The sequence below is a fragment of the Heliangelus exortis genome, chromosome 29 (assembly GCF_036169615.1).
Source record: "Heliangelus exortis chromosome 29, bHelExo1.hap1, whole genome shotgun sequence".
NCBI lineage: Eukaryota > Metazoa > Chordata > Aves > Apodiformes > Trochilidae > Heliangelus > Heliangelus exortis.
The window spans coordinates 4096635-4108789 of NC_092450.1; the positions used below are offsets into that span (position 1 = coordinate 4096635).

General features: G+C 41.1%; 1 protein-coding gene and 1 long non-coding RNA gene across 2 annotated transcripts in view; one reads left to right on the forward strand and one right to left on the reverse strand.

Moving 5' to 3' along the window:
• TOP2A (DNA topoisomerase II alpha) overlaps positions 1 to 12155 on the forward strand; it is an 86924-nt gene that overhangs the window by 5356 nt on the left and 69413 nt on the right. Inside the window, exons 14-34 of the mRNA XM_071728596.1 lie at positions 408 to 518; positions 615 to 720; positions 1005 to 1114; positions 1859 to 1951; positions 2384 to 2498; positions 2792 to 2913; positions 3096 to 3244; positions 3494 to 3725; positions 3849 to 3983; positions 4108 to 4308; positions 4838 to 5033; positions 6334 to 6425; positions 7008 to 7154; positions 7249 to 7332; positions 7975 to 8169; positions 9106 to 9211; positions 9488 to 9628; positions 10057 to 10207; positions 10340 to 10401; positions 10695 to 10817; positions 11879 to 12093. Of these exons, the coding sequence (XP_071584697.1) occupies positions 408 to 518; positions 615 to 720; positions 1005 to 1114; positions 1859 to 1951; positions 2384 to 2498; positions 2792 to 2913; positions 3096 to 3244; positions 3494 to 3725; positions 3849 to 3983; positions 4108 to 4308; positions 4838 to 5033; positions 6334 to 6425; positions 7008 to 7154; positions 7249 to 7332; positions 7975 to 8169; positions 9106 to 9211; positions 9488 to 9628; positions 10057 to 10207; positions 10340 to 10401; positions 10695 to 10817; positions 11879 to 12093 (2886 nt within the window). The remainder of the gene's footprint in view (positions 1 to 407; positions 519 to 614; positions 721 to 1004; positions 1115 to 1858; positions 1952 to 2383; positions 2499 to 2791; positions 2914 to 3095; positions 3245 to 3493; positions 3726 to 3848; positions 3984 to 4107; positions 4309 to 4837; positions 5034 to 6333; positions 6426 to 7007; positions 7155 to 7248; positions 7333 to 7974; positions 8170 to 9105; positions 9212 to 9487; positions 9629 to 10056; positions 10208 to 10339; positions 10402 to 10694; positions 10818 to 11878; positions 12094 to 12155) is intronic.
• Positions 483 to 8820, reverse strand: LOC139788602 (uncharacterized). The gene is made up of 3 exons (XR_011722888.1): positions 8683 to 8820; positions 7967 to 8026; positions 483 to 618 (listed from the first exon to the last, which is right to left on the reverse strand). It is a non-coding gene; the product is annotated as an uncharacterized lncRNA (long non-coding RNA).

The following is a 12155-nucleotide window of genomic DNA, read 5'->3' on the forward strand; positions in this document are numbered from 1 at the left end:
TTGAATACAGAGGAAAAGAAAATACTACCTTTCTCCCATTGCTATCATTGTACCTAATTCTGTGTTTTAATTTCTTTTTTATCATTCTATATTTTAGTGGCCAAAATGCCTTTTCAGCCACAAAACAAAACACAAAGATGAGGGGGGGAGTAGCAAAACAAACCAGCTATATACTTACTGCCTTTTCAGCCAGCTGATTCAAGGTCCTTGACACCTTTTTTCCACCAAGAATGTGCATTTTCTATTTCTCTTAATATTCAGTAATCAGCACATTGTCACCTTTTTAGAAGTAAAATTAATAGATCAGTTAGAATAATATCATTTGCTATTAAGCCAACAATTGTCACTCTATCATGTCCCTGCTTAAATATGTCTGTCTTGTCTTTCTTTTTTTCTTTGTAACTCAGGATCAAGATGGATCCCATATCAAAGGTCTGCTGATCAACTTCATCCATCACAACTGGCCATCTCTTCTAAAACACAACTTTTTGGAGGAATTCATTACTCCCATCATCAAGGTAAAGGTTGGGTAGATGCTAAGGTGAATGAAGGGAGGGTCCATTGGCCCAAATCTCTGCCTCTCATTTCACAGTTGAAATATTTGTTCACTCTAGGCCTCTAAAAACAAAGAAGAAATTGCATTCTACAGCATTCCTGAATTTGAAGAATGGAAAAGCAACACACAGAACTACAATTCATGGAAAATCAAGTACTATAAAGGTTTGTAGAAAGCAGTGAAATTAAATGACCCAAGTAAGAGCTTAATTAAATTCAGAGTTAGCCCTGCTTATGCAGAAAGGGGTTCAACACATGCAGCTGCCCACTTGTCTGTGATTTTTGTGATACTTTAAAACAAGATGGGAAGTAACTTAAATTTTCAGTAAGTCATGGTGCTGCACATTTACATGATGCATCACAGGAACCAGGCTTAGCAAAGTATTTTTTCAAACTGTAACTTAATTTGTGCAAGAAGTTAATTGTAACAACTTGTGTTTTCTCTGCAGGTTTGGGTACCAGCACATCAAAGGAGGCTAAAGAATACTTTGCAGATATGGCTAAACATCGAATTGGCTTCAAATATTCTGGTCCTGAAGATGATGCTGCGATCACCCTGGTAACTAACACTTGATTTAATTGCTGACTTACTACCTTTGGTATGCTACTGCTTAGAGTGCTGTGCATTTTCTCTTAAAATGCTCTTAGAGGCCTTTGGGCTTGAGGCAATCTCTTTGTTACCAAGGCTACAGCTTTAGTCTAAGCAGTAGAAGCAAATCTGTCTGTGGACCTCAGGCCTTTTAATGGTGGTTTTTAAATATAGCTCAGAACAAACTAATCACTACAAACCAATTGACATTTTCTGACACAATAGTAAATATTCCTTTTAACGTTTCTCCAAGTTCTGCTGCAGTTTTCTCCAAGTCAGACCTCCCCTTTCTCCCCCAGGTTTTCTTCCTATAAAATGGTTCACCAGTGGATTAAAACAGTCCTCACTTCTGTGAACTTCTTCACCTCCAGTAGGCGTTGACTATTAAGACTTCTGAGCTATTAGGAAAGGCCAAAACCCCATTTTTTTTTCCCCAAAAATATTAATAGGGAAATCTGCTTTACTTGTACATTATTATGTAAAAAAATACATACATTTAAACTCAGCTACCATGTCTTTTAAAGCCTGGTAGAAATTATGCTTTTAATATGGCAACAAGAACCTTCTATTGCACTCAGTCTATGAAGTCAGCCTGTTTAGCATGTTGTTCTCCTGGGTAAACTCTTCTGTGTGCTTTTTTTTTCTCAAATGTTCCCATAGCATGCACCAGAGAATGGTCTAGAAACGAGTTATTTTTCTTTGTGTAATCCACAGGCCTTTAGCAAGAAGAAGGTAGAAGAGCGAAAGGAGTGGCTGACTAATTTCATGGAGGATAGAAGACAACGGAAGCTGCACGGTCTGCCAGAGGTAAAAGGTTTAGGTACACAAAGGGAACTGGTTTCCTCTCCCTCCCTGGGGCTGTTCTCAGATTCAGCCCAGCGTGCCAGACCTGCTCACAGCTCACTCTGTCAGTCAGGCACCGGATTATGGGACAGCTAAAATGTTTCAGGATTTTACAGAGCAGCTTCTTCTCTCATCTTATCAATATAGCTTCACTGTCAGCTGTCCAGCAGTTAAATTTCATTTTTTGACTCCTATCTCTCAAATGATGTAGGACTGCATGAATACTTTTATTTCTCAAAAAGTGGGCCTGCATCATGGGAAGTGATGGTTCACTTTGCCATGCTAAGAATGCTGAGCTGCCTTTAGCCAGTGTTACAATGAGTTTCCATTTTAATGAGCTAAGAGACAGGTGAGGCCTTGTGAAAATTAAGACAATCTTGCACCTGTTTTTCTTAGGAATACCTGTATGGGAAAGATACCAGTTACCTGACATACAACGACTTCATCAACAAGGAGTTAGTTCTGTTCTCAAACTCAGATAATGAACGCTCAATTCCATCACTGGTTGATGGTGAGTTATCTCATGACAGTGATTGCACATTATGCATTCACCAGAATTTAACAAATAAGTGTTTGTGTGTCATTTCATCAGAATCAGGGTAACCTGCTGCATTCTGAAGTCTGTTTTCTGCTATTTTAAGTTTTTTAATCTTTGGCTTAAATGTCTTGTCCATTTTTTAGTATATTATTGCACACACCTTACTCTGCTGGTGCAGAATTTTCGGGGGTATAAGTAGATCTTAGTCTCTAGAGAGCAGAAACACATTATGCATTCTAATCACAAGGTCCTTTCTTTCTATACAGGTTTGAAGCCAGGTCAGAGAAAAGTGCTGTTCACATGTTTCAAACGAAACGATAAGCGGGAGGTGAAGGTTGCTCAGCTGGCTGGTTCTGTAGCTGAGATGTCCTCATACCATCATGGTGAAGTAAGAACCTGGCCTCATTGTGCAAAATGCTTATTAAATGAAAGGCAAAAAAGCCCTGACTTGACAGTTGAGATGCCTCTATGGCAGGATTAGATGTTTCAGTATAAAAGCCAAAGCAAACTGGCTGTGTATCCACTATTAATACTTCACTATTTTTAGCTTTGAACCTTCTTTTGTTGCAGGCATCACTGATGATGACTATTATTAACTTGGCTCAGAACTTTGTGGGCAGTAACAACCTCAACTTGCTACAGCCTATTGGTCAGTTTGGCACAAGACTACATGGTGGGAAAGACTCTGCCAGCCCTCGATACATCTTTACAATGCTCAGGTCAGAATGAAAGATTTCTTTCTGTCCTAAACATTCTTAGCATGTTACAGGACTCAATTTGACAGCAGTTAAAAGGAAAAATGATTTTCCCTCTAAAACCTTGGACTACTTGCAGACTCAGAGTAGAAATCACTGAAGTGAGATTTGGATCCTAGATTCAGACATGTAATCTTGGTTATGATTCCAGAGAACATGGAGATGGGAGCAATGTAATGAGGATTTGGGCTTAAATTCTCTTTTCCATTCTAGCCCACTTGCACGGTTGCTCTTCCCACCCACGGATGACAATGTCCTGAGGTTTCTTTATGATGACAATCAACGTGTGGAGCCAGAATGGTATATCCCCATCATTCCAATGGTGCTGATAAATGGGGCAGAAGGGATTGGTACTGGCTGGTCCTGCAAGATCCCCAACTTTGATATCAGGGAAGTTGTGAATAACATTACTCGTCTGATGGATGGACAGGAGCCATTGCCAATGGTAAAGAATGCATTTAAGAAGCAATGTCTCCTTAGTTTATTCAGCACACATTGGAGCATTTCGTGGAAGTGCTTAAGAAGAGAAGCATCAAGACAATGTTGAATTCTTTTCTTTTCTCCTTAGCTTCCTAGTTACAAGAATTTCAAAGGCACAATAGATGAGCTGGGACCTAATCAGTATGTGATAAGTGGTGAAGTGTCTATCCTTGATTCTACAACCATTGAGATCACTGAGCTGCCTGTCAGAACATGGACACAGGTAATAAATGGAGAATTTACCTGAGGAATGTATCTTTTGCTCTGTAGAACAAAATGGGATAAGTGAGCTTTGCAGCTTTTCATCTCCCTGGAAAACATGGGTCTGACTTTGGTTGTTTTCTCAGACTTACAAAGAGCAAGTTCTGGAGCCAATGTTAAACGGGACTGAGAAGACACCCCCACTAATCACAGACTATAAAGAATATCACACAGACACAACAGTGAAGTTTGTGGTGAAGATGACTGAAGAAAAACTAGTTGAAGCTAACTCAGTGGGGCTGCACAAGGTCTTCAAACTCCAAACAAATTTAACATGCAACTCCATGGTATGTCACAGACTTTGCCAAACGTTCTTGGTTTAACTCAGACTGTGGACAGCTGCAGTTGCTGCATGTAACAAATATTCTTCTGCATTAAGCTACTCACTTTGGGTTTTTTGCTGCTGTTGGTTTAAAATCAGCTCACTAAATCAATCTTCAAAAGGTTAAGAGGCTCGCTGGGGAATGGGTGCAGAGAGGTTTGGTTTTGCCTGAAGGAGCCAAAGTGATCTGAAATCACAGAGTTCAGAGGCCTTTGTTGTGACATCAGCACTGCCATTGAGTGTCTGGATTCAGACAATGTGTGAAGCTTGGTGCAGGATGTTTATCCCACAGATAGCTTTAAGATTCAAATAAGTTTAACCCTATTGTGCATTTTCAAGAACTTTGAAATTCTAAGGTTTTCTCTGCTGCAACACTAAGGTTTTAGAGTTTGTTGGCCAGTGATTCACTTGCACTGTCACATTTGCATTGTAGGTAATTTTAGCAGTTTCGGAAATCAATTTTATTATCATAACTCCTCTGTTCTTTCATCTAGGTTCTTTTTGACCACGTTGGCTTTCTCAAGAAGTACGACTCTCCCCAGGATATTCTGAAGGAGTTCTTTGAACTCAGGCTCCGGTACTACAATTTACGAAAGGAATGGCTGATTGGAATGCTGGCTGCAGAGTCTGCAAAACTGAGCAACCAGGCTCGTTTCATCCTGGAGAAAATAGATGGCAAAATTGTCATCGGTATGCATTGTTCCTGGTTACTTGGTTTATGAAACCAGGAGGGGGAACCAGGTGCTCCCTTGAGTTCTGTCAACACCCCTTCAGCCCCACACTGGCTCTTAACAAACTACACCAGGGCTTATCTTGCCCTTCCAGTAACATGCAAGAGGAAAATGCCTCACGGAGTATCCTTGGGCTGCAGAGCATTATGCACATATTAATTAAAGCAGGATACTTGTACAGCTTTCCTACTGTGTGGCTGACTCTCCTGTGAGAGAAGCATTTTTTTTTTAAATAGTTAAGCAATAATTCCTGTCTATTTCTGACTCGGTAGGAATAAGAGTTAAGGACTAGTTGGGCTGGAAAGGGGCAGTGCTTTCTGCTCAAGTGCAGACTTCACAAGAACCTGTATCTCTCTCTGTTAGCTTTGACCCCCTGCAAAAAATACTCCAAACCATCTTTTCAGTGGACTGAGGTTTCAAAGTTAGAAGATATTCAAGTTAGCAGCATCTGAGAATCATGAGCTAGAAAAAGAAACAGATCTTTGTTCCCAGCATTCAAATTTTTCAGTCAACTTTTCCACCTCAGTCTAAAAGGCTGTCTGTATTTCACTTGTGTTTATGGAGGAAGCAGCTAGACAAAGTGTCATAAGATGCTTTGTGGTTTGTGTCTGAAGGCAGCTCAATAATCCCAACAGCCTGCCTCTGTTTGACTTGACTCAAGGAAGAGAAATAATTCCCTTGAAATGCATTTTCTTGGGTTTTAGTAATAAGCAGTTCCAAGGCTGACAGAGCTTGTTTCATTTGTGTTTGTATCTCATGGTTGATTGCTTCTGGTATCTTAAAAGGAACAAATTCTAGCTGGAGCATCTCCGTGGGCTGGGGCACTGGTAATATACATTTCCCAGGTGAAGTCTAATGAGGTGCAAGCTATACCAAAGCCTTTCAGTGCTATCAGAGTTATTTTTCCTGTACCTGCCTGCTTATTCTTGCAAAACCTTTTTGATACTATCACACTTTTTTTTCCAAGTTCAAAAACAACTTAAGAGCAGGAGAAATGCATATATGGAAATAAAGAAAAAATGTTTACATCTTTCTGGCAGGCGTAGGAGCAAACCTGACCAGTCACCTCCTATTTAGGAGCTTTTTAGGTGTTATTTCAGGCTTGTCCACATGTCCCTTCTCTGATGAAGAAAGGCTATTTTAGGGTCTTGTAGGATATTGAGCTGCCAGAGCCATGGGATCCAAAATTTAAAGCCCATCTCTCTTAGCAGTGATTGGCAGTGGTCACTAACTGACAATGCTAAAATGTCTCTTTACAGAAAACAAACCCAAGAAAGAGCTGATTCAAGTTCTCATCCAGAGAGGGTATGAATCTGATCCAGTGAAGGCTTGGAAGGAATCACAGAAAAAGGTAATGTTTCAGTCATCCTCTCTAAATAGACCCAAACTAGCCCCTACTGCTGTACCCTCATAATTCCCAGGAAGAAGCCCAGGTTGCTTTTTAATTTGTAGGATTCAAGAAGTTGTGTGTGTGGTACATCTGTGGTAGGAAACAAGATAAGCAGAAATTTGTTCCCCTGTTTGGAAGTTGCTGGGATCCAGTTCTTTGGGTTTGAGTCTGTCTGGTCAAGCCCTCTTGCCACCCAATTTCTGCTGTTAAGGATTTCCTTACACCTGTGGGACAGCTTTAGAAGGTCTGTGAGCAAGATAACAGTTTTAAGTAACCTGAGAGAACCTGGACTATCAAGACACAGATACCAAACAGAACAGAGCAAAAAATGTGGGGAATTGTTTTGCAGATGGATCCTTCTGTGTCAGAGCAGCTGAGGTTTTAACAAGTGTAACTTCACCTCTATTTCTGAATTGTTGTAGAAGAGTTGAGGACACCAGAGGCACATGGAGTACCTGTGATGCAGTCACTCCAACCTTGGTCAATAGGTCTGCCCTTGTATGTCAGTGTATTTGCTGAGAAATGTTATAAATCCACACTCAGGAAGAAGAGGAAGAGGAGGAGGAGGAAGAGAATGACAAAGAATCAGCTGCAACTTCTGGACCAGACTTCAACTATCTACTGAATATGCCCCTTTGGTATCTGACTAAAGAAAAGAAAGATGAGCTCTGTAAGCAGAGAGATAACAAAGTATGTTCCTTCCTTTTCTTATAAAAGCATTGTTATATCATTTTTTTCTTGGTAGATTAAAATGTGACTGGTTATCCTCTGTGATTCCCTTTAGGAAAAGGAGCTGGAAAACCTCAAGAGCAAGAAACCCAGTGATCTGTGGAAGGAAGACCTTGCTGCCTTTGTTGAAGCACTTGATGTATGTCAGCATTCAGAGCAGATGACTGAATTCCCCCTAGTTTTGTCCACCAGCTTTTTATTGATTTTTGCCATCACAAGGAAACCAAAAACCATAACTCCCATGTCTGGCACACATTGAGAAGAATGAAAGCTTTCTGCACCTTCCCAGCTTGGATAGGAGTAGCACTCCCCAGTAGCTCTGGGCTGGGGAGTTAAACCACCAACGTGGCTGTTGGAAGGAGGTCAATTACCAGTTTGAATAAGGAAGAGGTGTTTTAGGAGGGTGAAAACTATAGTACAAGGATAAAGCCTGAGAAGATGTAGATCAAAGGGCTTTTTGGGCACTAAAAGGGGAGGGAATGGCTGGATCTTCCTGAACAGAGCCCAATTTATGAGCTGGTGTCTGTGCACCTTCACACCTGGTTACTGCCTGTGTCCCTTCTTACCCTAATAACCAAACTACAGGTCTGGCTTAAACCAGTGTTTGGAAATGTGGGAATCTGTACCAGAGCAGGAAGCTGCAGTTAAACTGATGGTAAGAAATCTATCCAGCAAGCAGAGAGTGCCTTACTGCAGGGGCTGTGATGGTGTTTGTTTCAGGAGGACATTGATTGTTTCTTTGTATTCTCATGGCTGTATTGTTTTACATTCACCTCTGCAGGCAGTGGAAGCCCAGCAACTCCAGGATGAGATGGCAGGGTTGGCTGGTAAACCTTTAAAGGGAAAAGGAGGGAAAGCAAAGGTGAAGAAGGCTCAACTGGCAGAAGTAATGCCATCACCTTGTGGTGTAAGGGTTGTTCCTCGAGTAACTGCAGAGATGAAGGCAGAGGCAGAGAAGAGAAATAAAAAGAAAAAGGTAAAAAGGAAAATTTTCAACGCTTAATGTTTCTTTACATCTGATTCAATACAGTCCTAAAGTTCTTGTTAGGTGAACTTGTCCCAGTGAAGCAGCAATTCAGGCAAAGGGACAGAATCTTAGGACATGAGAAACACTGGAAATAGATGTTTCTTAGTCTAAAGAAGAACAGATTTGCTGATGTATCAGGAGATGGCTTAGAGGGAAATCTTATGGCAAGAGCATATATCAGACTGTCAGAGATAGGTTGGTAGCTTAACAAATGAAAAGGCAAATGCAAGTAAAGTTGTTCTAGGTGTCTTGGGTTTTATAAATTCTCTAGCAGGCAGGAAGTACAGCTAGTAAATTCCCTTCTCTAGAGCAGCCTTTGCATTTCCAGTAATGCTTTCAGCCCATTAATGCTGTTATAGTTCTCAATATCAAGGAGATAAAGAAGATTTGTCCTTTTGTAGGGCTGGTTGAAATTGCCCCATCCAGCCATTTGCAACAGAGAAAACTAAAATATCCCCTCACCTGTTTTGACCTGTAAGCCAGACATATTGCTCCTTTCCTACAGATGGTTCCATCTGACAGTTTTTCCAAATAACTTTTTGCACTGTTGTTTTTAACCCACCCTGTTCAGCTCTGCATCCTCAACACACCCCAGAGCCCCACCAGCAGCACACAGGGGCAGTACCAGAGCACTCACACGAGTGGGGACAAAGTTCCTGTTTTTGTTAATGTTGGATTTTGTGGTTTAGGTCACCTGATCTGGGGCCAGATCATGTCTGATTTACTTGGCTGTAATCAATTTTACATGTACTTCGTTTCCCAAACTCAGATTTCTTATCTCACTTTCATGCATCTAAAAATAAGTCACTCCTTTCTACATTTGTGTCCCTCTTCTGATTGAGTGATCTGCCTCACAATCTGTTTGATATCTCCTCGTATCTCCAGAGTGAAAAAAATGAATTTGATGAGAATCAAGAAGAAAGCACGTCAGGAGACAAAGAGTCCACAGGCTTAAAGCAGAGATTAGTGCAGAAGCTTAAAACTAAGCCAGGTAAATGTTTTTGTGTTATTCCATCAATGGAAAGTGAGGGGAAGGATTGTAAATTTGGTTATCTGACCTCTTCCTGAAGGTGATGAGTAACATGTAGGATTGGTATTTTTGGAAAAACTAGGTGAGAGAGCAAGTGATCCTGAACAACAGGCAGGATAGATTACTATTTCTCTTTGATGTTTTAGCCAGAATCCTCTAAACGGAGTAATGTATTTCCAAGCTGAGCTTGGCCTGCTGGAAATTCTGGGGTTCATCCTGATTCCCAATATTTTTCAGGTGCTAAGAAACAGTCCACTCTACCATTTAAGCCAGTAAAGAAAATGAAGAAGCGAAACCCTTGGTCTGACTCAGGCTCTGATTCAGAGTCTGATTTTGAGGCACCTCCTCCAAGAGAGAGAGTGGTTCGCCAAGCAGCAGGTGAGTGATGACACCAATGCAGAGGAGGGACAGTCCATGGGGGAGAAAATGGAACAGACTGTTCAAGAGAGCTTCCAGAGTCTGAAATATCAGTCAGGGATAATTTTTAAGAGGCTTCTTTATTTTACTGTACATAACAACTCTACCGTTTGAGCAGATTTTTGTTTTTTCAAGGAAAAGCAGAAATGGGCAACTAGAGAAGGGTTATTTGTTTTAATTACACAACTATCTTAGCAAATCAAATGTGGCATTGGCAAGTATGTGCAGAATACACTTGGGATTTGGAGTTTTCTCACTGGCAGTCTCAGTATCTGCTTGGTTTTATTCAGATTTTTATTTTTTTAATAGCTGCAGCTACAATGGTGAAAAAGAACCTGAGCTGCATATTGCCAAATGTGTAAAATAATACTTCTGTGTCATTTCATCAGCCAAAGTCAAGACCATAATCAGTTCAGACTCAGAAGCAAACCTCTCCAGCTCAGATGAGGAGTCTGAATTTCAGGGCAACAGTGATGACAGCACTCAATCAGATACACAGGCAAGAGAAAAACCTGCTCCCAAACCCAGAGCAGCTCCAAAGTGAGTATTTCTCCCCACTGCCACTGGGAATTAGTTGTGCGTGTGCTACGTAGAAATTAATAAATCTTTTTCCTCAATGCACCTGTTTAGTGCATACTAAGTTGAAAAAATACTTGGGGTTTTGTCTTCTAGGGCAACCACTGAGAAAACAGCTAAAGCTCCTAAGGAAAAGCCAGCACAAAGCACTATCCCTGGTGAGTACAAGACCTTCTAAACCTTGTTGCTGTTCCTGAAGCCCCAGGAGAGTGCACTGGGCTCTGAGTGGGACTGACCCCTTAGTCACAGATCTTGCAAAGAAATTTTGATGACGAGGTCCAAGCTGGCTTCAGTGCAACAGAATTCTTGTCTGTTTCTAACCTGAACGTGTGATTAATCCAGTTTTAACAGTTGTTCTTTTTGTAAAGTGGATCAACATTTTGTCCTCTCATGTTTATAGCCAAAGGAGATAATCTGACTTTCAGACTTATTTTCTGCTTTCTTTATTCAGTTCAAGTCCAAGATGTTGCTAATGAAAATGTGAGTCAAGCTCCTACAGCTCCCTCTGTCCCTGCACCTCACATTAAGGCCACATCTAAAAAACCTGCAGCTAAGAGACCCATGGCCATGGAGGGTAAGGCAAAGTTTAGTTAGAGCATTTTTAGTTAACAATTACTGTTCCTGTGGAAAACAAGTCTGAGTGAATTTTTTTTATTTTTTTAAGGCATTCATAGGCTTGAAAAAAATTCTTTTCATTTCAGAAAAGATCTAAGGTTTGTGGCCAAGGTTGCTGAGTTGTTGTCATTTTTAAAGAAGTTTGTTTCCAAACAGATCATGTTCTTGTTCATCTCGGACATGCTTGAGGGGAGTGAATTCTAGTTTGGGAACAGGAAAAGTGAATGCTTCCTACAGTGCTATGTAATACTTGGCAGAAATAATTCGAGTGGAATTTGTCTTGCAGTCAATGTTCTACTTCATGTCTTTTTGGGAAGAAAGCTCCTGGGTAGCTTGCTTCCCAGGAAGAAGAAAAGCTTCTTTGGGGTAACTTGATCTATTTAGTGCTAGTTTGACCTCATAAATCTACAGCATTTGACTCAGGTTTTTTAAACTGAGCTGCCTGGGGTCTTTGTCAAACTTTGGGAGCTGTTTTGCATATTCCATCACTGGGTTTTGATCCCAGCAGTAAAGCAGTATGTCACTTCACAGCAAAATAGCTGTTTTTTTCCCTGCCTAAATTGAGAAAGGCCATTATCATTTGGGAATGGCCCTGCTCCTTTCAGCTTAACTTGGAGACATGCTTCAAGAGGCTGTTATAAAAATGTCCAAATATAGGTGAGAATGAACTGCACAAGTAACTGTTCAGTATAGAGGGTAAATGCCTGCCTTCCCTGTGAAAAAGTTTCTAAGGTTTATTTAAGCTTGGTTACACAGTTCAAGGCTTTGAGAGTTCAAGGCTTTTCAGTCTGAAATAGCCTGGAAATTGCTTTGGGTCCACTTTAATTTGATTCTCTAAATGTAGTGGAACTAAGCAGATAAACACCCCCCTTCTCATCATCTCAGTAAAGAGCAATCTCTCTGGAAGCCCAGGCTCCAAAGTGAGATGACCTGTGCACTGACCTGGTGCTGTAGTGCAGTGCTGAAGTGATTCCCAAACTATGAGGCAGCAAACAAGGGTCTGACCAAGCCCTCTTGCAGGTAACCAGCCCTCCATCATGGATCTTCTGGCCAAGAAAAAAAAGACTGCTCCCAAATCCATCAAGACAGTGGCAAAGGGGGGATCCCTGGATTCTGCATCTGGAGCAGCAGGTGACAAGTCTGACAAGGGAAGGAAAGTGAACAAGAGGCCCCCAAGCTCTCTGGATTCGGATTCAGATTACGACTCAAAGGCTTCTGTATCAGTTGCAGTAAAGGTTTGTGCCCTGATGCCCCTCAGAGCTGTGATGCACCCGGTGTGGGGAGCTGTTTGTTCTGG